This window comes from Paramisgurnus dabryanus, chromosome 1 (genome assembly GCF_030506205.2).
Source record: "Paramisgurnus dabryanus chromosome 1, PD_genome_1.1, whole genome shotgun sequence".
NCBI lineage: Eukaryota > Metazoa > Chordata > Actinopteri > Cypriniformes > Cobitidae > Paramisgurnus > Paramisgurnus dabryanus.
In genome coordinates, this window is record NC_133337.1 from 62714334 (window position 1) to 62741906 (window position 27573).

General features: G+C 37.9%; 1 protein-coding gene across 2 annotated transcripts; it reads left to right on the plus strand.

The window, feature by feature from the left end:
- Positions 1–250: 250 nt before the first annotated feature.
- rhobtb1 (Rho related BTB domain containing 1) lies at positions 251–26254 on the plus strand. Of its 2 annotated transcripts, none has more exons than XM_065242791.1 (10): positions 251–502; positions 5348–5543; positions 5677–5780; positions 11298–11483; positions 11644–12602; positions 14992–15110; positions 20693–20843; positions 21460–21548; positions 21738–21843; positions 21937–26254. In XM_065242791.1, exons 2-10 carry the CDS (start codon positions 5364–5366, stop codon positions 22104–22106), a joined length of 2064 nt encoding a protein of 687 aa, XP_065098863.1. In that variant the 5' UTR covers positions 251–502; positions 5348–5363; the 3' UTR covers positions 22107–26254. The 2 variants fall into 2 exon arrangements, with proteins under 2 accessions (XP_065098863.1, XP_065098864.1); XM_065242792.1 differs by lacking the exon at positions 251–502 and adding an exon at positions 10656–10707 and having other exon boundaries at positions 5526–5543.
- Positions 26255–27573: the final 1319 nt, after the last annotated feature.

Sequence of the window (27573 nt, forward strand, 5' to 3'; positions counted from 1 at the left end):
TACTCATGTGTTTATATTTATACATAGGCATGCTTTTCCCAAAGTGACTTCTGTGTATTCGAACCCAAATCATTTGCTCCGCAAACGCACTTATCTACCCACTGAGCTACAAGACCGAGGAGTTGAATGGGTTTTTAGAGAAAAGGGCGGCTGGCTGCTCTGATCTGACGAGCCTTGTTTTCCTGAATGAAACCGTACGCGCGCGCTATAAATAGCAGCGGCTCACTGACGTCACAATGGAAGCTGACTCGCGACGGACGAATGATGATTCTCTCGCGGTCAGCACACACACGCCGCACATCATCGATATATGCGCTCGGAGGTAAATAGAAAATAAGTTTCTGTCACAGCCGGGGACGTTTTACGGATCAGGAGATGCTTTTGCAGCGCTATTCCAGCTAGCGACGAGCGATATTTACCATTAATAACATCAGCAGGCTGCAGTAACTCAACTGACCGATTTCTGCAACATAAACATACGCGCGCGCATCCTATAGGCACGGTAGGTGTGCTATGCATGTATACCTAACACCTTACATGACAGCCGTAGGCTACTTCTTAAAAGCAAACAATGATGTTATTGGTTTTCAGTCATGTTTGAATGTCATTGGTTATAAAACAATGTCTAGAATTACACAGCTGTTCTAAATGCATTACAGTTGGGGTAAAATGCGTCTTGCTGTTTGCATGTTTTGCACAACAATGTTTTGTCAGATAAGCTAAAGCCTTTTTTTATATATAAATTACACAGTATCTTTCAGTGATATGACTGTAGTTTTTTTGTCATCCTCATTCAGTGCTCATGTGCATAGTCATGTCTCTGTCTCTTGGGAGCTGTAGTTAGTTGCCTTTGCAAGTTCAGACTTGAGTGCTATAGACACTTCACTGGATTTGACGTCAGACTATATGCTCTATTTTCTTATAGGTTCCTATACACAGCAATTGATTTTGATTGCACTGTATTAAACTTAAATTGTAAATCTATTATTCTATATAAAGAGATTTGACTGCTGCACGATGGATATGATTTTGTTGTACACTGAAGAGCATGTGCTTTTTAAAGAGACAGCTGGGGTGTGTGAATGTAGGTGCATGAATAAATGAATGAAGTGCTGTCATTATGTATAAAGCATGTGATTTACACCGGTATTTCATTCACAAGTTAACATACCTTTAATGGATTTAAACGTTAGGAAACTGTCAGTATAAAAAGTCTCAATGTGTATTAAGATTTTTTACTACTGTAAATGCTCTCAGCCCACCTTGAAAATGATTTATTTTTAACTTTGTAAGAGGATAGTGTTTTAAATTATTGCATATTAAAATGAGAAATTATTTAAGCTTTTTCCTTCTTTTCTACAGACACTTCATAAGGGTTTATGATAAAAGAGATGCTCGCATTTGCTATAGATACTCACTTAATCTCATCAGAGTTTAGTGTTAAGTAAGTGTCTTGCAAGACCTGAGCGTCTCTTTAATCATTAACCATTCAGACATGTATGCAGCAGTCATGTATTTTGACATGACACGCAATGCACATAGGTTCCCATGACACACCAAATTTTGACATGAAGAGCCACAAACATGACACCCGAAACACATATTTTGTTTTCTTTAGCCGCCACTGTGTAGTTTTAGTTTTATTCTGTAAAGATAAAGACTTTTTAATGTTTAATGTTCATTTATTTTTTAACAAACTGTTGCCAGTAAATATCATACATTTAAAGGGGACATTTCACAAAACCTTTTTAAGATGTAAAATAAATCGTTGGTGTCCCCAGAGTACATATGTGAAGCTTTAGCTCAAAATACCATATAGATAATTTAAAACATGTTAAAAATGCCACAGCTGTCAGTAATACTGTAATTTTAACCAATTTTTTTAAAGAACAACTATACCCCGGTTCATGTATTTACATTTCCTTTGGTGTGTAAGTGTTTATTAGTACATGTTAACATGTTAGCAAAAGGTACAAACGATGATGCGAGTTATCGTCTCCAACACAAATCTCTTTTCTTGGACTACAACAAACACACAGTATCTGGGCCTGTTGTTGACGTGGACAAGACCGACATTATAATAATTCCTCCCCGCTTCGGACTCAGCCTGTATGTTAAAGCAACACCAAAGAGTTATTTTAACCTTAAAATAACGTTTCCAAAAAAGTTTAAGTCGTTCATCCACACGAAACAGGGTGAACGGCACTTTCACATTCGCTTTGCAGCCCTCTATCGGCCAAAACCGCACTAAAGAAGTTACCAAACTTCGGGTCGCGGTCCTGTAATTCGAGTGAAAAGTACAAAAACAGAGCCAGCTTTGCTGCAGTATGCTAAATTATTTACAACAATGGTAATGGATAATTCTGCTTCCAACCTGTAGGGGGAGCAAAGAGCAAAAACTCTTTAGTGTTGCTTTAACTCCTATCAGCATTGCATTTCAAACATGGTAAGGAGCGTCACATTTCCGGCTGACGTCAGAGGTATTTAGGCCAATCACAACGTACAGATTAGCTGGCCAATCAATGACACAGCGCTTTTCAGATCGATGAGTTTTGTACAAAATCAATGCGTTTCAGGAAGGCAGGATATCTGAAGCTACAAAAATGTACGGTATGTGGAAAATAATGTGTTTTTTAACCGTAAACAACCCAAACACATTTTATCATACCAAATACACAAAATAACATTGTTTTTTAGCAATGAAATGAGTGCACTTTAACAGTGAGATTGATTTTAAAAACAAGCTAAATAAATAACCAGTAAATTACCTTAGTTTTTTAATCACGGCTAAAGCATATCAACCATGAATCTATGTTACTGTGTAAAATGAATGTACAGTATACAATGTTATCTACAGATCGTTAAAATCTTGCCTGGCTGCCAACTCCACACAGCGGTGAACCATCCTCACTATCACCCCTCGTCTTTTGTAAATGGAAACCAAAACATTGTTATTTTGCACAAGTATCTTGATCTATTCCTTTTAGAGTAGTTTATTTCTGATAACAAGCAAAATAAATGACAAGTAAATTACCTTCGTTTAGATATTATATCTAACGCATATCAACTACTACACTGAGCTAATGTTGCTGTGTAAAATTAATGTTTACAATCAATGTTAGCTACAGATCCTTCAATTTTTGCTTGGCTGCCAAACCTCTCTTCACAGTGGTGATCTATGCTCGTCATTTTCACTTGTCTTTAGGAAACATAAACATTTTTATTTTCGACAAGGTATTTGTTCCAAAGGTCAGTTTAGCCACTAGCCACACTGATAAACATGTAGTTAACTTCGGGCCAGTCTTGTAACGGCTGCAAAAAACCTGCGTCCAATAAAATTGTTTATAGTGAAGACGCGATTTTGAATCACATCTCGAGGTCCTTTGCTGAATCCGTACCATCAAGTTTTTCGAGCGAATGATGTTGGTTCTGGCAACCTCGTAACCAACAGTAAATAAAACAAGGCACACTGTAAAAAATCCGTAGAATGTTTGTTGAAACTACAATGTTGAAATTACAATGTTATTGTAGCTGGGTTGGCGGTAATTTACCGTAGATTTAAATTTATGCTATTTACTGGCAAGAGTTTGTTCAAAGTTAAATAAATTTTAAATATTAACAAGTCTTTATCTTTACAGAATAAAACTATACAATAACAGCCTCATGCAAAGCATTCTGGGAACCAGAAATCATCATCAACTTTTTTCTTGTTTCCCAGAATGTTTTGCTTGATGCTGTTTTTTAGTTTAACTCTGTAAAGACAAAGATTTGTAAATGTTTAATGTTCATTTAACTTTGAAAAAATATTTGCCAGTAAAAACCATAAATTTAAACCTACGGTAAGTTACCGGCAGCTGCAATTTCTACGGAATTTTTATGGAGACAGTAGTGCATTTGTTTGCGATTTGGCAAGTTATAAATTTACTAGCAGTGCAGCCTGTAATTGCCAAACTGAATGCTGTGCACAAAAGAAATGCAAAATTTTTGATGAGGCACTAGCAGCAAGGGCATTATGACAACATCGAGCTCCATATATAAAGACAACATCAGCTGATCAGCTAGACGATCAGTCACATTGCTTGCTACGTCAGAATTTATCCAACAAATGCATTTCCACCTCCCATTTTTCCCAGTTTACTCTTTTTCGCATAAATCAAAAGCCACCCCAAGCGATGAATACATTTATTTTGCAAATTAAAGGATTTTTATTAGAAATTTGCTGTTTCCATCACTCGTTTCTTATGCGATACTTCAAAATGTGCATAAAATCAGGGTGATGAAAACACAGCTTATGTTTCAGGAGACTTTTAAGAGGAAGCCTATAACTGCAAAGAAAATTGTATGTACACCTCAAACATATTTAACAATTTACATGATGTAAAGTGTGTCACTTTTAATTCTTAATATGGAGAAATAAATGAAAAGTTAACAAAAAGGGTCAGCAAAGGCTATGCTTTCTTAGGAAGATGGTGCCATTTAATGTAAGCTTTCCATTGTAAAAGTGTTTTATAATTCTTGTATTGAAAGTTTTGTATCCGTTGCTGGTTTGGAAATGCTACAGTCGAACAAAAAAGTTTGCTGAGGAAAATCATACGCTTTAGTAAGGCTATGAAAGTTACATTTAATTATATGGACCCATTGCATGATGAGTATAAAATTGTTCCTTCAGGTCAAAGATTTAGGATTGCCAATGTTTCTTAAAAATAGGGGGGAAATCTTTCATACTACAAGCAGTAAAATGCATACATGACAGAGATGTTTATCTTCATTTTTTTACTATTGCATTGTTTTATATGTGAAACGCATGTTGAAACACACTGAATCAGAATTTCCCCAAGGGGATAATAAAAAGTATTACTGCTACTTAGAATAGGCTTTGAAATAGTCCTCATGTAACTATTTGTTCCTCCACAGTTTTCCACTATGTTAGTGATAGCGTCATAATGCTTGGGTCCATCATTGCTGCTTGCAGCTATATTGTAATATTTGATGTGCAAATAGACGATAAGTCAAGCATAATATTAAGCAGAAGTACACAAATGTCTTTACGTTTATGCAGGATCAGAAATGAAACTCATATGGGTTTGGTTTTGTCTAGCTCAGCAGAACCAAGATGCAGCAATAATATAGAGCAACTATTTTAGGAATGTGAAAAAAACTAATCGTCCTGTGTTATATTGAGCTTTCACTGACCGATAGCAAGGTCACTTCTCTCTGTAGCTTCAGATTGAATAGACCTGTAATGAAATACCTCCTTTATTCACTGGGTCTGTGTGTGTGCTGCTTTATGAAAATCCTTTACAGGATACAGTAATAATATTATTCTGACCAGACTTCCCTTGTGTAGGGTGCTCAAGTTTAGTATGGACTACGAAAGACCCAACGTAGAGACCATCAAGTGTGTTGTCGTTGGGGATAACGCCGTAGGAAAGACTCGTCTTATATGTGCCCGGGCCTGCAATACCACCCTTACCCAATACCAGCTGCTCGCCACTCATGTACCTACAGTCTGGGCCATCGACCAGTACAGAGTCTGTCAAGAGGTAAATCTTCTTTCTGTTATGTTTTTCTGACATTTCTTCTGGCCTTATGGTTCAAGAGAAATTTTAGCTAGCGGTGGAGGTAGAGATAACGGATTACACTTTAAAACAGAATAAATGCTTTGATTTCTCACAGGTTTTAGAACGTTCCAGAGATGTTGTGGATGAGGTAAGCGTGTCCCTCCGGCTATGGGACACCTTTGGAGACCATCACAAAGACAGACGCTTCGCCTACGGGAGGTATGAATAGAAACTGTTTGATTTCCACTTCTCGTGTTGTAGTGAGGTGGGTCTTAAAGGGACAGTTCTCACAAAATTATGTAATATTCACCCATGTCAAATGTAACCTGGAAGAACTTTATTATTCTCAAATGGAGAAGTTTAACATATTTTTTAAGCTGCTGTTTTAAATCGTGGTCAAAACGGCACAAAATAAATATTGTATAGATAAAAAATAAGGTCAAAAGAAATCTACATTGCAAACATTGTAAAGCCATAGGGAAGCTTGTAGGGGAATTTTTTAAAAAGGAATTCCATTTTCAAATCTTAAATTCACAGTTTTGAATGTGGTGCATAAAGACACCAGTCTGTCAAGGTCACCTTTTTGACATTAATGATGCCAAATCTATTGATTTCTTTTTCAACACATCATATTGGAATATGTGAATGGCCAAAAAGATCTGAGAGCTATAAAGGACAAGAAAGTGCAATGTTAACATTCAGTAATTTGTATTCCAAAAAAAGTAAAAAAAAAGTTTGGAACAATGCAGAGACTATATATGTACTTTATGTACACACTGAAAAATGCTGAGTTATTTTTAACCCAGCGTTGGGTCAAAAAGGGACAACCCATTGGGTTGTAATTTAAACCAGTAGTTCTCAAACTTTTTTGGCGTATGGCCCCCCTTGTGTACATGCATCCCTTTATGGCCCCCTTAAAGAACATTTGTGACAAAAAGCATTCCAAACAATTTTACAATGTAGTTTTGCTGGTTAGTAGCCTTTTTTTTAAACTGGGCACCATCTTAGGGGCCCCCAGTTTGAAAACCACTAACCTGTGCTTGGTTGTTTCTACCCAAAATGCTGGGTTGTTTGCATTGTTGGGTCAAATCTTACATTTTTCTTTTGTGTTTGTCCCTTTCTGACCCAATGCTGCGTTGAAACAACCAAGCTTTTTTATAGTATATTTACATAAAATATGTACAGTATTTGGGGGGGTATTTAAATTTTTGGGGGAGAACTATCCCTTTAACTGTCCTCATTTCTTCTGACATCAGACACTGAATAATTTGCATTTTAATGCTTGTAAACATGACGGCGGAGTGCTGTCATGTTAACGTATAGCAATTTTGTGTTAATGAGATCTTTATTTGCTTTCATCACACGATCACAGTTCGTTCTGTTCATGCTTATCCTTTTCTTTCTATCATTTTCAATTAGAACAACAGCTTGTGAAGGTTATTATTGCAATAACATAATTAATGTCAGTTACTGTATGTTCATCATTTGTGTTTACAGTATTTACAGCTGGTTTGAATATGAATCTTAAGCCCGTATAGTCTGCTTTTTACGTGTACAAACGTTTGACTTGTACATGTACACAGACATTCAACGCATGTGCATTGCGACAAAATGCAATGCATCTCCTGGGCTACATAGTACATTCTTTTGCAGGGCATGCGTGACCTACGCATACAATGTACACAAAGTTCCAAAAATCCGGCAGTGGGCGTACAGTACTCTTCTGATAGCAAAAATTGCGTCATGCGCACTGTACGCATAAAAATGGACCATACTTTGGCCTTTAGCCTCCAGTATTGAATATCATCTCATTTGCTGCGCATTTTCCCTTAACTGTTAATAAATCTAAGAAATATATCATGTCTTATAACTGGTTAGTGCAGTGGTTGCTAAAATGGCGGGCGGGTCAGTTTTACGGCCTTTTATGAACTCCGTTAATTTATTATAAATTCTGTGTAATCATACCTAAAAATATATATAAAGCCGCCAAGCAACAGCACAACACAGTTTTCGTTGGGGGGAGGGGCCATGCCACTGGGTTAGTGGTTACAAAATATATAAACAATGTTTACTTTTTAATGCGCCTTCCTGGTATTATTGTGCAAACAGAATTTGTTTTAGAGGCGGAGCTAGTGTAATGATTAAAGTAGCCCCACACCCATTTCCATGTGATATCTTATTTTGATAATATTTAATATTTAACATGTCGCCTGGCCCTACGTTGTAAAAAGGGTTAATGTTAGGAAGTCACATAAACAAACTGTAAAACGAGTCTCATCACATCCAAATATTAGTGAAAATGGTAAGGGGAGTATGAACTGATGCCTCTTTTTTTTACATAAATAAAATGAGGTCAGAATGCTGTTTCATGTTGACTTTTAATGCTAGTGTTTTAAACAGCATGAGTCTGACCTGATTCCTGCCAATGAGAAACCTCAAGAATTATTTTAGGATGTCTGCATATGAAGAGATTAGTTCCAAAACGAGATAACTCTGTTTAATAATTTTAAAAAATCTTGTTTTTTGTTTGTGCATTCAAATTAATATCAGTCAAACTGTAGTTGGTTTTGTTTTTATATAAGCCTTAACAACAAAAAATACACAATAAAAACATAATAACAAAATAATAAACATGTTTTGAAAATTTTAAAAACTGAGTTATCTCCTTTTGGAATCAAACTCTTCATATTTACCCTAGATTGAGTGATTTAGCGCATTGATTTGCACTCCATTCAAACGCTGTAGACTGTTCCAATACGAGACACCTGACTTGTTTTTGGCCAGTCAAGTTCAATAGAATTGCCTTTTCAGTCTTCCCTGCTTTATTGTGTCCTTAAAATAAATCAAAGGCACTGAGGCCTGCAGCATGAAGCTCCGAGAGTAACCTCTGAGTGTCTGCTATTCTCTTTAAACCAGATCATTAGACAGTAATGCATTCTGATTCAGGTTCAATGGATTATGCGTGTCTGAAAGCTTTTCAGGTTTATGTTCTGTTGATAAAAGATGTATCTTATACTATAAAAAACGATAGGTTGTAATTTAACCTATATGCTTTGTTGTTTTAACCCAAAATGCTGGGTTGTTTCAACCAATTGTTGTATAAAATAAATATTTTCTATAGTTTACTGAATGTATTTTAGAGAAACTAGAAGAAAATGAGTGCTCCTCTCTTTTCTACTAATTAGCAAGTAAAATTTCTAGGGATGCACCGATGAAACGGCCTATAATCGTCATGGGCCGACATCAGCCGATTGTTTAAAAACAGGGAGGATGATGCTCAAAACACTCAAAAAATGCTGCATTATTTTCAACCAAGCACTGGGTCAAAAAGTGTCAAGCCCAGCCAGCTAGGTTGTAATTTAACCCATGCTGGGTAGTTTTAAATGTTGGGTCAAATCAAAACAGGTTAATTTCAACCCAGCTGCTGGGCTCATCCCTTTTTGACTCAAATAAAAATAACCCAGCATTTTGTACAGTGAGTGTTTCCCAAAAGCATCGTTAGCCAACTACTGTCGTAAGTTTCAACGATTTGGTGTTTCTCAAAATCATAGTTCAAACGAACATTCGCAAACTGCATCGCAAACTTGTGTAGTTTGAATGACAGCTCTTCACCTGTGGTTAGAAGCATAGTTCCTTGTTATTCTAATATTTAGACTTACGTTGATCATGCTTTTGAACAAAATAGGAAAAAAACATGTAGTGCATTCTATATCCATCATTTTAAAGGTGCAGTGTGTAAATTTTAGTGGCATCTTGTGGTGAGGTTGCGAATTGCAACCAATGGCTCAGTCAACTGCTCACCTCTTGCTTTTGAAACACATAAGAGAAGCTACGGTAGCAGCCACCGGTCAAACACGTCATTGTTGGAGAAAACTTGGTAAAAAAATGTGTCCGTTAAGGGCTTCTGTAGAAACATGGCTGCACAAAATGGCGACTTCCATGTAAGGGGACCCTCTGTGTATGTAGATAAAATGTCTCATTCTAAGGCATAAACACATAACGGTTCATTATGAAAGGTCTTTATACACCCCTGATAATTTAGTTTTGTATATTATTTTGCATTTCTGTCAAGAGATCCTTCTAAAAATTACACACTGCACCTTTAAATATATAAAAAATTTAATGTAAACACAATTAAAGCGCTTTATTTGAAAACTTCGCATGTGTGTTTCTATAGGAAAATGAATGGGATTTGTGGCAAGGGAACCAGTGTCCCACTAACTTCCGGGTTGGCCTACAAAAATACATCATCCCTCATTTTATATTTTCTCATTACTCAATATTTTATTAGTGCGTTCGCATGTAAATAACATTTAGGAGTTCCACAAACTGACATTTCAATATATCGTTTCACCACCCAGCTCGACCTGTCAGTTATCGTCTCATTTAGTGATAAACAAAGAGAAACAATGTTGTGAAGCAGCAAGTCATAAATCTGCGTGACTACCTGACATTGTGAGAAAATACAACCTGCAATAAGAACATTCAAATGAACCTGTGTGATTTTTCTGAAGGAGGATGAAAAACCTTTGCATGCATGTTGCAGCTTTACAAATTACTGCTGCTAGTCTTTTAATTAATGACACGCTGAGGGTTTTAATCCCAGGTTAATAACGTCAATTGCTGCTATAATATTGCACTTTGCTCTCATATCCAGGATCAGACAATCACAGTTGTCGAGTTATTGGGAGGGTGAATTGTTTCTGCTTTGCCCCCTAGACATTCTTAACCCAAAGTAAATACTGAATGTCTTACCAGAAGTGCATTGATTCTGGCTTTCGATCAAACAGGCTGGTGAATAGAGCTCAGGATTTGAATGATCTGCCAAAAGCCCCATTTTGACCAGAGATGTTTGGTTTTCAGGAGAGGCTATAGCTCAGCAACTGTTCAGACATCGTCGTTCCATTTCAAAGTGTTAAGATATCATCAACCTCACGTCCCACAAAAACAGCGTGATATCAGACCTCTGTATTAGACTTATGTTTTCATTGTTAGAAGAGATATTGGTTGTAATGTTGTTCCCAAGATGTTTTGCTGACTAAAAAGGCAAATTATTATGTAGCTTTGTTTTTTTTTGCCTCTTTTTGTTTGTAGGGCTCCTACTGTATGATCTTTATGCAAGCCTGTCAATCATAAGAGAGACGCTGTAAGTTTTCAAGCATCTCCATTATTATCTGCACTGTTTGGTGTGGTAGCTGTGACCTTTGCTTGCCTGGTCAGCAAGTAATGCACGATTTTTTTCGTGGACGATGGCAAACCAGTGATGGGACATTATTAACTTTTCTTGTGTGGTGATGGGTGTTGACCCCTTCCCCTCCTGAGGACAGACTTTGTACTTACCAGGAAGGTATGCCAGAATGTCTGCATGCCATCCAATTCATGCTTTTGTTTTGTCTGTTTTGTTGATCATGTATGTTCAGAGAATCTGCCAAAAAAGCATTGCCAATGAAGTGTTGGTCATGAGTCTGTCTAAGAGGGCCTGTATGTAAACCGAAGGCAATCTTTTTGCGTGCTGTTAACTGGTCAATGTCAGGTCGGCATTGAGATTGCAAGTTCTTCTTTTGCATGTCCCGCAACCAACCAATAAAGGTGATGCTATGGATACCGCTTAGCACCTGTCACTGTACAACACTCTTGGCTTCAAATTCTGTTAGCATGGGTGTTACGTGGTGTCTTGTCTTGTGTTGGCCTTATTCAGTCCGTTATTTGATATGCTTCTTACTTTTTACACCGAAGGTCCGATGTTGTGGTCCTCTGCTTCTCCATCGCCAATCCAAACTCTCTACACCATGTTAAAACCATGTGGTACATGGAAATCAAACACTTTTGTCCACGTACACCTGTCATCTTGGTCGGTTGCCAGCTAGACTTGCGCTACGCTGACCTGGAGGCAGTCAATCGAGCCAGGCGACCATTATCAAGGTACAAACTCGAAACTCACGGTACACATACTGATAAAACAATCACTTTGGATTAAAGTGGTGTCAAATACATGCCTCATCTAACATCTGTCCAATCATCTTCAGATGGTGTGTTAGTCCTAATCATGTTAGGGTAAAATTTTAATTGATTTTTTTTACAGGCCCATAAAACCTGGAGATATTTTGCCTCCGGAGAGCGGAAGAGAAGTAGCTAAAGAGCTTGGAATCCCATATTACGAGACAAGCGTGTTTGACCAGTTTGGCATCAAGGATATCTTTGATAATGCCATCCGAGCAGCCCTCATCTCCCGACGTCACCTGCAATTCTGGAAGTCTCACCTGAGGAAGGTCCAGAAGCCGCTGCTCCAGGCACCGTTTTTGCCCCCCAAAGCCCCTCCACCGCTCATTAAGATCCCAGAGTGCTCAGCCAAAAACCGAGATGGGCCGAGACAGCTGCTGGAGACTCCTCTCTGTGCCGATGTTATGTTTGTCATTCAGGAACACATCCACTTATTTGCTCATAGGATCTACCTGTCTACCTCGTCTTCCAAATTCTTCGACCTATTTCAAATGGACTTCTCAGATGACTCCCAGGGCTTGGTGGTAACCGAGCGTCACAGACGGGATCAGCTGATGCGCACCCTCAGTCTGGACACGGAAGAGGAACTGGCAGTTCTGCCCAACCTTTCGCCGTGCTCGCTCAGGACATCGAAAAGCGACGGTACCCTCAAGATGATGAGTTTTAGTGGGATGCACCGATGCACCAGGGTGTCCTTGGCCTCTTGGTGCAAGGCTTTCTACAGCATCCACAAAGAATGCGTGATCAATCCGGTCACGGATTCACCAGCGCTCATGACCGTGGTGAAGATGGATCATTCTATCCACCATGGACCCTTCAGTGCTGTCCTGCGCTTCCTCTACACCGGTGAGCTGGATGAGAAGGAGAAAGACCTAATGAAGATCGCCCAGATTGCAGAGATGCTGGAGGTCTTTGACCTTAGGATGATGGTGGAGAACATCATGAACAACGAAGGCTTCATGAATCAGGAGATCACAAAGGCTTTTCATGTGAGAAAGGCCAACCGAATCAAAGAGTGTCTCGCCAAGAATAATTTTACAGGTACTGGGCAAACCCCATGTTATTTTCCTTTATATTAAATATATTAAATTATCCTTACATCTGCTAGCTTTTAAAAATGTGTTTGTGCTAGTTCATAGTGTTGATAGCTACTCATAGGCTGTGTCCCAATCAAAGGCTGCGACCTATGAGGCTGCATTCTAAGACCGATTGTATTACAGCAACGCGGCTGAAGGTCAAATGGTGTTCACACCAGATGCGGAAGAGGCAGCAAGTGCAAGTGATTTACATTTTAAGTCAATGCAAAGACGCGAATAGGCATGCTGCGTCGTAAGTGCAAATGGGGCGGAAGGCGAGTTCCGAATTGAGCTTTGACGCAGGAAACTTTTGTTGATATTTGTGCTGCGTGAACCAATCTGTTGCTTGCTTTACTAGTGATGTGACTACAGGAAGCAAGCGGAGTCGCAGAAGCCCCTCCCATGACACGAATTTTCATGTGAATGTCTCGAATCACTAGAATTTCACGTGCAACTTTCATGAGCAAAAGAAGCAAGTAAATAAAAAATGTTTCAAGCGTCCAACTATGCACAAACAGCGCAGTTTTGCCGCCTCTACCGCTTCTGGTGTGAATCCACAGTAAGGTCGTCCCAATTCGAAGGCTGCTTACAATGCAACCTCAGAATGTGTCCTTCTTTCTCCAGGCTGCGAAAGATAGAACTAATGGCAGCCTAGGCTATCCCGAGATTCATTGTGGGCCAGCAACAGCTGAATATAGCAGCTGGATATTTTAAAATAAACATTTAAAACCTTTACTAAATAAAAGTGTGTATTTAGCGAAAAAGTTTAGTAAATTTTTTGTATTAATATTATTCTGTGTATGTTGCGTATGTTTTTAAAATTTATTAATTTTATATACTGTTGGTTAGTTTAATCTACATCAATATGTCATATTTTCTAAAATAAAAGAAATATTTTTCTGGTTCCATCGTTATTCTAATGAGTCACAAACGTCTCTGCAGGTGACGCAAATTATAGATTCTCAGAAGACTAGGCCGACTCATTTCAGTTCTCTTCGTGGACTTCGAAGGCTGCGACCTTCAAAGACCGAGTGCTTGCCTTCTGAGGTCACGTCCTTAGAAGGTCGCAGCCTTTCGAAATGGTACACACCTATAGTTTAAAGTAATTCAAGTGGGGTTAAAATTTTTTAATTCTGTCATCATTTGCTCATCCTCGTGTTGTTGTAAACCTGTATGAGTTTCTTTATTCTGTTGAACACAACAAAAAGATATTTTGATAAATTATGGTAAGCACACAGTTGACGGAACCCATTGACTTTTGTAATATTTTGTTTATTCTACTATGGAAGTCAGTGGATGCGGTCAACTGTTTGTTTTGTCTCTTTTTTTAAAGAAAAACATTTTTCAATATTTTATTGAGGTGTTCTTACCTCAACTTAGATCAATTAATACATACCTATCTTTATTCAATGCGTGCACTTAATCTTTGTACAACGCGTCGTGAATGTGTTAGCATTTAGCCTAGCCCCATTCTTTCCTTAGGATCCAAACAGTAGGCCTGGCAAACTCGATTCCTTTTAAGGATCCGGGTTATTGTGAGTCACTCACTAATGTGATCCGGGTTGTGTGAGTCACTTGAGTCAGTATTGCTAAATCGCCAAGGAAACTCAGTACAGACCCACTTGTAACCGGCTGATCCATGCAACTCGAGATTCTCAGAGCCGGAAACATTGCAGACTCGCAGACCATGGGACTCATGAGACTTCACTCGCTCTACAGATCCACTAACCGTCTCCGGCTGGTCCGCGCGAATCAGCCGTTAAGTGGATCTATAGAGCGACTGAAGTCTCCTTAAAAGCAAATCCACAACAAAAGCCTTTCACTTGTGAAATAATATGCTTATAGGTTTTAGGTTTGGTGTGTATGGTCGACCACTTAAAAAAAGGCCTAATAATAATAGCATAATAATATAGAGAAAATATAGAAAAAAACTGTGTCCTGATTATGTAGCCCCCCGAGCCGGAGAGTCTCGACTCGAGTCTGCAATGTTTCCGGCAGATCTGCGAATCTGCAATGTTTCCGGCTCTGATTCGAGAGACAGTTTGCGCGGATCAGCCGGTTACGAGTTGAGAGATTCTCGAGTCAGAGCAGATTCACATGTCTCTCGAGTCTGCATTGTTTCCGGCTCCGAGTGAGAATCTCAGGTCAGTTCAAGGCTAACTTGGATTTAGATCCTAAGGAAAGAAGGGGGATAGGCTAAATGACGCGCCGTACAAAGATGAAGTGCACGCATTGATAAAGATAGGGATGTATTTATTCTTCTAAGTTGAGGTAAGAAAATTGTAAAATAATGAAAAACGGTGGTGTTTTCCATTAAGATCATGTGCTCAGGTGATGTTTGCCTGTGTGTGCAGATGTGGTGTTCAGGTTAGATGATGGGACAATTAATGCCCATAAGCCTCTACTCATCTGCAGCTGTGATTGGATGGCTGCGTTATTTGGAGGATCTTTTATGGAGAGTGCAAACAATGAGGTGAGCTAGAGTTAAATCTATGACAAGTTTACAGAGTATTTTTTATTTTATCCTTAAGCATCAGTGCATAAAGTCTAACAGATGGCTCAAGGTCACTTTGCATAGACATTGACATTCAGTTTAGTGTGCTTTAATACACACACATACACTTTACAAACACACTCATTTTACAACAAATTATCAAGTTCTTGAAATAATTCATTGCTGATTTTTCGACATTGCATAAGGAAAATCCATTTCTGAATGAATTATCTATTGGCCTAATGTTTATTTAAAAGTGTGTTTGGCTTTAAAAACAAACATTATTTGGTGCAATAAATTTTTTTTATTTTTCACACATCGTACATTATTGTAGCTTCTTTCTGCTTTGTCTTTCTAAACGTGACATTTTCTTAAAATGATACATGCATGTGTGTGTATTTATATATACACAATTATTATACACAATACACACACATACATTATGTAAACAAAAACGTTTATTCTACAAACGATTAGTTGCGATTTATTGTTATGTAGCCCTACATTAAATATAACATACTGTATATATCCTTTAATATTCAAACAACAGTTCAGCTAATGAGATTGAAGATGCACTTGTCAAGCAGGGAACAGTTACAGGGTCCTTCTGCTGTGTTTTCATGTCACGTACACAGTTAATCTGGTTTTCACTGTCTATTTCTGAGTGTTTTATTGGTCTAATAGGTTCTTTCATCTTAAGCATGTTTGATTCATTAATTTCCTCACTAACAGGTGGTAAAAGCAGACTGAGTTTCCTCCCTTAGGAGGAAAAGTGGACGTCATTCAGAGACACAGATCTGTTTATCTCTGCGGCTGATCTTTACACAAGAGACTCAAAGCATGATGGCCACTCTTTTTTATTTGCCCATTTCATGCCCATGAAACTTTTGGAACAGCTTTATTTTAGGAAAGATGACGCCCTACTTTCTGACTTGAGTCCATATTGCTTATTCAAATCCAAGCAAGCTTCTTTCCTTTCTCTGTGAGAAACCTCAATGACACACATCTCCTGAACTCGCCCTTAAAGAGCATTATGTAATGGGTTACGTAGCAGCGTGCACCTGTGTCTCCTGCCCAAATGTGCTTAGTAATGCTAGTCAGTGAGTGAGAGATTAGAGGATAGAAAGTCCCGTCTCCAGAGATCAGCTGTCCACATACTGTCAACAGACATTTACTAATGCTCTGAAAATGTCTCTTTTGATTTTTAAAAATTTTGTTTTTAAGGGGCCTTTTACATGGCACTCAAGCAGAACACTTTTTATTTGTTTTGCCATTTCATTAATATAATAACAGCAGTTTGGGGGCCTGAAAATGCAATAGGGGAGAGCAGGGGCGATAGTTCAATTTTTCAGAAGAACGTAATTTTAAAAAGGATATATCATGAGCATCTGACTTTATTCATGTTTAATTGCTATAATTGCATCCCCAGTGCTTCTGTCAACCTAGAAAATGTGAAAAAGAAGTAACTTAGTAACTCTCTGTAAGCATGTTAAAAATAGGTCATTGAAATTTGGCTCCCCTTGTGATGTCACAAGGGGATAATACCGCCCCTTAATCTGCACTAATCCAACCACAGCACTGCCATTTAGTGCAGAGATCAACTCATTTGCATTTAAAGGGACACACCACAAAACGGCAAATTTTTACTCACACTTACAAAGTGGCAATTTTAACATGTTATAATAATAAATTATATGGTATTTTGAGCTAAAACTTCACATATGTACTCTGGGGACACCAAAGATTTATTATACCTCTTACAAAAGTCTTGTGAAATGTCCCCTTTAAAAGATAATGTTTAAGACATAAATAGATTTTTGCTGTGGTCAATAACTTACAAGTGTGCTCTATCAATACCAGGTGAAATGCCAGATTTTAAACAAAATGTAAAACGACTTCAGTATAATTTCACTTTGAAGAAGTAGTGCATTGTTAGGTTTGACCCTGCCAGAACAAGATAGATTTTTGTGTTACACTTGTTTTTAGGAAATATATATATGACTACGACCTTGTTAATATGTAACTGCAAACATATTGGGCCTGATTTTAACGATCTGAAATGCAAGTGCGAAGCGCAATGCGTAAGTGACTTTGTGGGCGGATCTTGGGCGCTGTTGCTATTATTATGACGGATTTACCAGGCGCACGCCAGGAGCGGTTCACAGCCGAGGAGACCCACGTTCTTGTAAGAGCAGTCAAAGACAGAGAAGTTGTTTTGTATGGGTATAGGAGAAACCCGCCCAAATCAGCGTAGGTTAAACAGGCGTGAGAGGAAATAGCCACAATTGTCTCATCAGCTGGCATCCCCATCGTTGCGCCAAGCGCTACAATGATGTCAGGAGACGGGGGAATCCCAAGCTTGCCAGCATAAATCGGGCACGCCGTGTAACGGGAGGTGGATTTGCATCTGCGTCCACCCTCACCGCTGAAAGGGCTTGGGGGCTTTGAAATCGGACCCAAGAAACGCAAGCAAGGTCCAACCCCAAAGAACACTTACAAATCAAGTTCATATACATTAAGGTTTCTTATGAAAACAATTTAATTATTATTTACATAAAATAAACGTAATACAGCCACACAACAAACTTATGAAAATATTTTAATCGTTATTTGCATGATAATTTTTTAACGCAGCCACACAAAATAAATAAAAACTATCACCACAATGCTCACCACTATGATTTCCCTTATCTCATGTGTTAATATTTTTTATTGTAGCAATTTATGATTTGCAAAAATAACTGTTGCATCTGTGTAGATTAGATAAGCAAAGTGTGTGCGTGTTGCACGCTATACATTATGGTCAAGCATGCGCCCTTAAAATAGCATAATGAACCACGCGCAACGCGCCACTGACTTTAGAGTAGTTTTTTTTGGTCAGTGGCGCAATTGTTTTATGAAACTGCAAAATAGCATCAGGGATGGTTTGCGCCGGAACACGCCTCCTTTTTTGCGCTGAACCGCCCAGGGAGCGCAAGTTTATTCCCTAGTTTGCCGACGTGCGTCTATGGAGGGAAAAACCCGCTGTGCGCCGGTGCAAAATACGAATGATACATGCGTCACTGACAAAATCAATTGCACTGGGTGCAAGATAGGGCCCATTTTGTTGTTTATCTTATCATCAAATGTTTTAAAAGCAACCTGACAGTACCAACTTGAAATGTTTAAAATAAAAAATTCAACAGTATGAAATTAAATTAAATTACCATAATATAAATTGTAAACATAATGCAACCGTATTAGCAGTGGGACAAATGTAACAAGTGTTACTTTCATCCCGACAGAAACTCCTGACATTTAAACTCAATTTACTTTAATTTCGAAAAACTCAGAAAATCAAATTTCAGGATGTGTTACATCACTAAATAACCTGTAGATTGATCACTACTGTAACACATTAAACCAGAAACACAATGCATTATAAGAAAAAAATGACCGCTTTATGAATTTACTTATCATGGTCAAAAACGGCTTTCTGGACCTACACGTGGGAAACGATGACAAAATAACACAATATTTTCGGCTTTGTCAAGGGTTGTACTGAAGATGCTGTCATAGTTTGAAATGCAAATGTAGTCAGGGCTCGGAGAAAATCACTTTTTTTCATGTTACTTTCATCCCGCGTTATTTTCGTCCCAGTTCTTCCCTACTTTTGAAAACGGGTTTTGAGGTGCAAGTGAGTGTTCGAAAAAAGATACTGTTATCGTCTCTGTGTAAACTACAGAAACTAGAACTTTTAAAAATGGCGACATCATGCACAGGCCTATTACATGTTGTCATCTATGCACAAGAACACAAAAAAACTTTTTTTTTTATTACATCATCTTGTAAACATTAGAGCCAGACCCATATGTTTTTTTTGGGGGGGGGGGGGCTGATGGCGATACAAATATAAGGGAGTTATAAAGGCAGATAATGATACATATCGGCTATATTATACTATAGTACCGTATTCTTTGTACAGTATCAGTCAAAAGTTTGGGCGCACAAATGGGAAGTGTGTCCAAACGTTTGACTGATGCTGTATATAAGATACAGTACATACAAAAACATACATAAACCAGCCACCAGCCAGTCATCTGTGTGGACGTTAGACTTCAACCTGATCTCACAAAGTTCAGTGGGATAATCACGGAATTTTTTCTTATTTTTCCGTGGCATTCTCACGGATCTCCGCATTTTTCCGTGGCCCTGCTACAGACTGTCTTTTTCCGTGGCATTTTCACGAATTGGTTACTCAACTGCTTTTTCCTATTTCCAAACCATTTTTGCTTCGGTTTAGGGTTATATTTGGTGTCTGCGTTAGTATTTCACTTTAACTATTGGTTTATACTATTTTTTCTGATTTATTCTTTTATATTTTCTAAACTTTAAACAAACGTCACCTGGCATTGGGGTTAGAGTTGGGTTTGGGTAGGGATGCCATTTCATGTAAATCTAACCCTAAACCGAAGCGAAAATGGTAAGAAATAGGACAAAACATTTGAGTAACCAATCCGTGAGAATGCCACGGAAAAAGACAGTCGGTAGCATGGCCACGGAAAAATGCGGAGATCTGTGAGAATGCTACGGAAAAATGAGCAAAAAATTCTGTGACTATTTCACGGAAATTCGTGAGGCTGTTATAAAACTAAAGCATCTTCTCTCAATCTCTTTCATTTTGAGCTATGTTTATACTCGACGCGTCCGCAGAGGCACATTGGTGCACGCGGCAAAAATGACGTCAAAGCGGAGTGGGTGGTTTTTTGTAAACTGCACGCACGGCACCACATCTGAAAATGACCGAACTCGAGGCGATTCTGTCCGAGCAGGCAAGCCTGTGACTTATCTCTTTCATCAATCCATGCAAAACAATGCATATACTATTTATCTGACACTCTGGAAGTAAAGTATGGAAACTTTGCCATTTAAAACATTAATTCTTTTACATATGATTCAGAATTTTTGGCTTATATTTGTATTTAATGAACCACTGGACGAGGAATTAAAATACAATCCTTACGATGTCTGTACTGTTTGTTTAATAAAAAAAATACTTGATTGCTCGTGTCGCACCCTGGCGGTTCAAAGAATAGTGCAACACCGAGCGTGTCAGCTATAAATGCCTTGTCCGTTTGTTGAGGCTCACGTTGCGGAGCAAAGCTTATGTCCATGCTATCCTTTGCAGTGGACAAATGCAGAAGTGGATGTACACCATGTAATATGCTGCTAAGTTATTACGATGACATAAAATTATGTCACAAACAATGATTCATAACCTCATCTGTAACGTTTAGTGAATGCCATACGTCTGTGCATGGTAAAAACAACATCTCGCATAGTTTTACACTACTTCATTACGTCATTAATTTTCGCCTTTGTTATTGTTTTTAAAATGCGACCTCTAGGGGTGAAATACTACATATTGTGCCCTTAAGCCAATGTCTTTGTAAACTGATCAATGCCTCTGCACATAAAAACTGAGAAAAGTCACACATCCCCTTTAAAAAAAACATCACAGGTTTCTCACATATATTTAATCTCTTCTGTTCTGTGTGCGTGTGTGTGTGTGTTGTTGCCAGGTCTCATTCCCCAACACCAGCAGGGTGTGTATGCAGGCTGTGTTGGAGTATCTCTACACCAATCAGCTGTCACCCATGTCAGACCTGGACCCAATGGAGCTAATCGCCCTGGCCAACAGACTGTGCCTTCCTTGCCTCATCGCCCTGACAGGTGAGCCGCACGCAAGCACACGCTTTTCTCGAACACGGGGCAGAGTCGCGTGGCTGCTCCATTCAAAGAGGCTTTTTGCCCTTCACTTCTGTGTTGCCTAGCAACCAGTGATGTCAAGTCTCCTAATAAAAGCGACCGTCTCTGCAGAGCTCTGTGTGGCACGCGCTCCAATCTGTCCGAGGAACGTCATCAAATGACGTTCTGGTAACAGGCTGAAATTCATCTGCGACCTCACAGTTTGCATAGTCTCTGCCACATTCCTATTGTGTGTGTGTGTGTGTTTGTATTATTTGCAGTGTTAAATGAAATGTTATTAGGTTATCAATCAATGAAACATTATAATCAAATTCATTTAACAAATTGGTGACATGATACAGTAATGAATTGATCAAAATGAATCCGTATCAATATTTGCTGCAGATGAAGATCATTCACAACAGCTCCTAATCTTTGTATTTGACTCAATACTACACATTACATTGATAAAATAACGTGCAAACAATGCAAAAAAAATTTCTGGTGGCTTGCTTAAATTAGACTAGAAGCTTTATATTATCAAAACAGATCAAAAGAGAATGATTGGGAGTTAAATATCCATTAATGTTTCTCTCCTCAGAGCAATACGCCGTAAGCGACTTTATCAAAGCATCTAAAGAAGGACAAGATATTGATGGAGAGGTCCTCACATATCTGGAGCTCGCTCAGGTAAACTTAGCTTTCTTTTTAAATTATATTTTTAAAAAATACAATGCAAATAAAAATATTTACATGTATGCATTTGGCATTTTAACATTGTTGCATTCAGCTTAATGGGACTTGATTTACATAAATTTACTCTGCTCATATGGCCTGATGATACATCAGTTAATTTCATGTTGTCTGTTCTGAGAACAGTTTCACAATGCTAATCAGCTGGCAGCATGGTGCTTACATCACATCTGCACCCATTACAACCGGATCTGTGCCAACTACCGCAAGGAGATCAAGTCCAAGTCATCCGGTAAACACATCAGTCCAAAATGTTGAAATGAATGATCTGCATGAATCTTGACTCCTTTAGTAAAGTCTGAGTGTGCCTTTGATCTGTGTGCAGAGAACCAGCTGTATTTCGAGAAGTGCCGCTGGCCTCCGGTCTGGTACCTGAAAGAGGAGGATCACTATCAGAGAGTAAAGAAAGAGCGAGAGAGAGAGGACGTGATGTTGAATAAACATCATTCACGACGTCACTGGTGCTTCTGGAGCTCATCTCCCGCTGTGGCTTGAATCCTTTATGAAGCTGGCCTGTCTGTCTGTCGGTTTGTTTCTTCTGTCTTTCTATCCTGTTAAGATGAAATTGGCAGCACCAAATGAGCAACACTGAATCATTTTTTAAGCACAATCTCTGTGTTCATTCAGTACTGACCAATAAATCACAGATGTCCACTGAACCTCTGGAGGTGATGGAATAAATCCTGTTATTAGTATAATATTTAGTATCGGTTTTGAGTGACAAAGCAACGCTCAATCAGTTTCTATCCAGCCATCAATGATATTTTAACAAATCTTAAACAAATGATTAAATCAAAAATTAAATTTCTGTCTAGCTGTGACGAGAAACTTGACTGCTTGTTGGGTCACAATGTTAACCGGCGTAGTGATCAGCAGTGACGGCCGGTGTCTTCTCTTCAGAGAGGCGGGAATTCAAAATATGTATTCGGTGTGTTATGTGAACCTATGTGCATCATGTGTCATGTCAAAATAAGTGCCTGCTGCACATGCGTCAAAAGGGTTTAAAAGAGACGCTCGCGTTCACAAAATACTCACAAGACACTAACGTAACACTGACTTTGATTACACATGATTAAGCGAGTATCTGGCAAACGTATGAAGCAGGCATGTATTTTGACATGACACATGATGCACATAAGTTTACATGACGCGCTGAACACATATTTTGACATGACAAGCCACACACACGATTGGCTATATACATGTTTTGACGAGAATCGCATTGTGCTGCCTCGAAAAAAGATGTCACAGGCCGCCTGTCTTACTGGGGATCAGTAAGACTGTAAGGGGTGGTTTCCCAGACAGGGATTATTTTAAGCCAGGACTAGACCTGAGTTTAATAAGGAAATATGGCTAGTTTTAACAAACATGCCTTACTAAAAACAGTACTTGTGTGCATTTTGAGGCAAAACAAAGGCCACTGATGTATTTTAAGATAGTGCAAGTTGTTTTCAGTTTGGACAGGTCCTAAATTTTTTTAAGTCTAGGACTAGTCTAATCCCTGTCCAGGAAACCGCCCCATGAGTAAAAATGTAGGCTTCGTCTATTTTTCACTTAGGTGCTACAAGTTTAAATATTTGTGTTAAAATGAATTTTAAACCGTTAAATTATCTAATTGGACACCGATTATAATGGCACTAAATCTGATGTATTAAATTTGCATTGATTTACTGAAATCTTTTAACTACATTTCTGCATTCAGGCGAATTTTGGAAACCGCGATAGGTCCATGTTTGGAGATCAGACCAACACTCGAGGTTTGGGCTCACTGTAAATTGTAATTTAATGGATGTGGTTTGATTGTTGTGTTTGTAAGAGCCTATATAACTGTGTAAACATCAGGGACAGGTACACAACTGGGTCATTCGTGTTCTGCAGTAAAATATTTCTATAAAAGTGTACACCAGAATATAATCTGAGCAAATTCAGGCACTTACAATAAGCTATTCGTTTGATAATAATTGAATGGAATGTTTAAGATTGAGACAAACCAACTAAAACAAAAAAACATCACATGTCCCACAAAAAATGTTCCTCACTCTTAATATTAATATTCCACTTTCATAAAAACAATTCTGGTAATTTACTCACCCCCATGTCATCCAAGATGTTTATATCTTTCTTTGTTCAGTCGAGAAGAAAGTAATCTTTTTGAGGAAAACATTCCAAGAGTTTTGGACCTTGCAGTTTACAGTTTCAATGCAGCTTCAACGGGCTCTAAAGGATCCCAACAGAAACATAAGGGTCTTATCTAGCAAAACAATTGGCATTTTTGCCAAAAATTTATAAATAATTAAAAGTACTTTTAAACACAGCTTCTCGTCTTGCACTAGCCGTGTGATGCCCCAGCGTGACCTTACGTATTATGTAATTGTGTCAAAAGGTCATGCATGATGTATGCGAAACTTCCGCCCCAGTGTTTACAAGTGTGGAGAAAGAGGACATTGTTGTATGTGGAATGATACTAATTAATGTCTTTGTGTGAGTTTATTGGTTAAAATGGTCTGCAAGTGTGCGTTTCACATATGTAACGCAAGACCTTTCCACGTGATTACGTAATACGTAAGGTCACGTTGGTGCATCACACGGCTAATGTAAGATGATAAGTTGTGGTTTAATAGTACTTAATTTTTGGCAAAACATTATGACTGTTTCGCTGGATAAGACCCTTATGCCTCGGTTGGGATTAGAGGCCTTTTAAGCTGCATTGAAACTGTAAACTGCTGAGGTCCAATAAAGTCCACTATATGGAGATAAATCTTGGAATGATGACTAAATGACTAAACAAAGAAAAACATATTGGATGACATGGGGGTGAGTGGCATTTGACATGTTTATGAAAGTGGAGTAAAAATAAAGGTGCTTTATGAAGCCATAGAAAAACGTTATTGCCTAAAAAAAACGTCTGAAGCACCTTTAACATCTGAAGCACCTTTCTGTTCTGAAATTCCCTAAAAATGTTTTTTAAGATTATAAAAAGGTAAGAAAGAAATGGTTCTCCAAAAAACATTTCACTGAATAGTTCCTCTAATGCATCACTGTGAAAAACCTTTTAAGGACATATCTTTTCAAAATTAGTGACTGAAACTAGCTTTAGCTAATTAAATGGGACATTTCACAAGACTATTTTAAGATGTCAAATAAATCTTCGGTGTCCCCAGAGTACATATGTAAAGTTCTAGCTTAGAATACCATAAAGATAATATATAACAACATGTTAAAATTGCCACTTTATAGGTGTGAGCAAAATTGGGTCTTTGGGTGTGTCCTTTAAAATGCAAATGAGCTGATCTCTGCACTAAATGACAGTGCCGTGGTTGGATAATGCAGCTTACGGGGCGGTATTATCCCCTTCTGACATCACAAGGGAAGCCAAATTTCAATGACCTATTTTTTCACATGCTTGCAGAGAATGGTTTACCAAAACTAAGTTACTGGGTTGATCTTTTTCCACATTTTTTAGGTTGATAGAAACACTGGGGACCCAATTATAGCACTTAAACATGGAAAAAATCTGATTATCATGATATGTCTTCTTTAAAGGGATGTCACAAGAAAGAGTGATGGAGATGTTAATGTAACTAAATCTAACAATTAAAAAAATTCACAATATCTGAAACCAAAGCAGTGAATTTTTTTCAAATTTACCAAATTGTGATTTATGCAAAGGACAATAAAAAGGTTTTCACCTTTACAAATCCTGAGCTTAATATTGTATTAAATATCTTTCAACATGCAGGCAAGATGAAAATGTACTGCATAGCACGAATCACTCATTTCTGTTTAAATGGATTAAAGATCCAAGAGATTTCGCAGGAACGAATAAACAATGACATCACGTTCCTCTCACTAGAGTCATCTACTGTACAAGCTCCACTTTATGTTTCTATAGACTCTTTTGTGTCTTGTAGCGTTGTGTAAACCGTTACAAACATACAACACATTGACTATATTAGAAGGGCTTAACACCATGGCTTAATTAGTTCAGGGTAAACCTTAATGAAAAGATATAAATGTAAGCACCTTTCACGTAGATCATATAGTACGTATAATACATTAGCTCCACCATTGTCGTGCTAGAAGATACATATGTACTGTAGTGGATTGTAACTTTATTTACACATCAAAGATTGTCGTGAAAGAAGCGATGATTTAATCAGCTGTGTCCTACAACAGTATAATGAAAACGTATGTAGATGTTTTAAGGTAGGATGAAGAATGTACTGCAGTCTCTGTGAATGTGAGGATGATGGACATGCTGGGTTGGTGTCAATCAATGTATGGTAAATGAGACCAGACGAATGGTTAACTGCCTATTAGTAAAGGATAAATATACATACTTGAAGAAAAACAATAATGTTTAGTCATCAGTATAGTGTAGATTCTCTTTAGTTGACCAAAGCAATATGTAGATGATGGCACTCATAAGATCTCACGATTGTTCTTCTTTAAGTGGTTTGGCGAAATTGTTGTTAACTATCGTTAGCTGCTAAAAACCAAATGGCTGGTTCATTTGGTTCCTGCTGTCTAAATGCCTTTGATCTTGCTGGTCATTATCTTTAATGTTGTCTGTTTGATTATTTATGTAAGTCATTAATTTATTTTTTAAAAATGGAAGATTGTTGAATAAATTATTGATTGTATACTTTGCAGTGAGTTGTTGACTTTTGTCCTGCACCACATCCACATAGGGTTTAGAGTAATCCAGGACTAGGTTATTTTTTAGGACATTTAAGTAGTTTTTACAAAAAAAAAACGTACAAAAAACTATACTGGTGTGCAAAATAATGGCACTGATATATGTTAAGATATTTAAAATGAAAGCAGCTCAAACATGCATTTTAGTCTTGCCCTGTCCAGGAAACCACCGCCCCATAGATTTGGGAAACGCGTTGTTAAATGCATTGCTCAATCACATGTAATAAAAATATTTTATTACATAAAGCTTCAATAATTCTTTATACAAAAATGTGACATCCTTGTGTCTGTGTGGCTCTTTGATCTCAACCTAATCCTTCAACAACACAGGCATCCGTCACAGCGAGATCTCTCCAGAGCTTCAGCTCAAATCTGATTATATAACTTGACTTGTATGGCATGTGTGAAAGCTTTGTGTGTCAGTTTAGGATCCAGCTAATGCTGTTGCCTGACAGACGTGGGATTCGCTGGGTCACAGAGGGCTCGAGTTCAGATCCTGAGGTCAGGACTGCTGCTGAGAGACAAACACATTAGAGATGTTTTACTGGCTAAACTACTACAAATAAACATGTAGTTTTACTGTCCTTAATGTGGACATTTCACTGTAAAAAAAAAAACTGTAGTTGCAGCTGTTTTCTAGAAACTTACTGTAGATTTAAAAGTATGTTATTTAGTGGTAACAGTTTGTTCAAAGTCAAATGAACATTAAAAATGAACAAGGTTAATACAATATCAAGGAAAATAAATCACAATGTGATATTGTGGATATCTATCTATTATGGGCAGATATATAAGCAATATCCACTTTTGGTATATAAACAGAATTTTATTGAATTATTTGTGTTTAATCTAAATTTTCTAGCAGGTGTTACAACAAACCCTCTGTTTGATACAATGAACCCCACCTATGGGTTAAGTTATAACGTTTGCACACCTGTCACTTTCTGTGTAATTGTAGGATAATGGCAGGTGCCACAAACAAACTTTTAAGTGTTCATTTGTTGCCGAGATGTGTGTGTTGATTGTGTAAAAAATTAATAATCTAACTTAAATATTTTAGATATTTTATCTTGTGCCCCGCTTTCCTTCTTATTTTTTATTTGAATTTATATTCATTGCATGTTTCATTGGAACTCTAAAAAATGCTGGATTGTTGCAGACTGCTGCATTGACAATAGAAAGAGATTTACAGAAGTCAGATTCTATTTATGTGAGCTGTGTGGATATTGTTATCCTGGAATATTTAGTTACTGTCACCCCATGC

Bases quoted from the DNA above. Each gene is read 5' to 3' on its own strand.
- rhobtb1 (XM_065242791.1), top strand. From the start codon at position 5,364: ATGGACTACGAAAGACCCAACGTAGAGACCATCAAGTGTGTTGTCGTT. The intron at 12,603-14,991 runs GTACTGGGCAAA...CTGTGTGTGCAG, and splicing joins CGCCAAGAATAATTTTACAG to ATGTGGTGTTCAGGTTAGAT. The intron at 20,844-21,459 runs GTGAGCCGCACG...TTCTCTCCTCAG, and splicing joins TTGCCTCATCGCCCTGACAG to AGCAATACGCCGTAAGCGAC.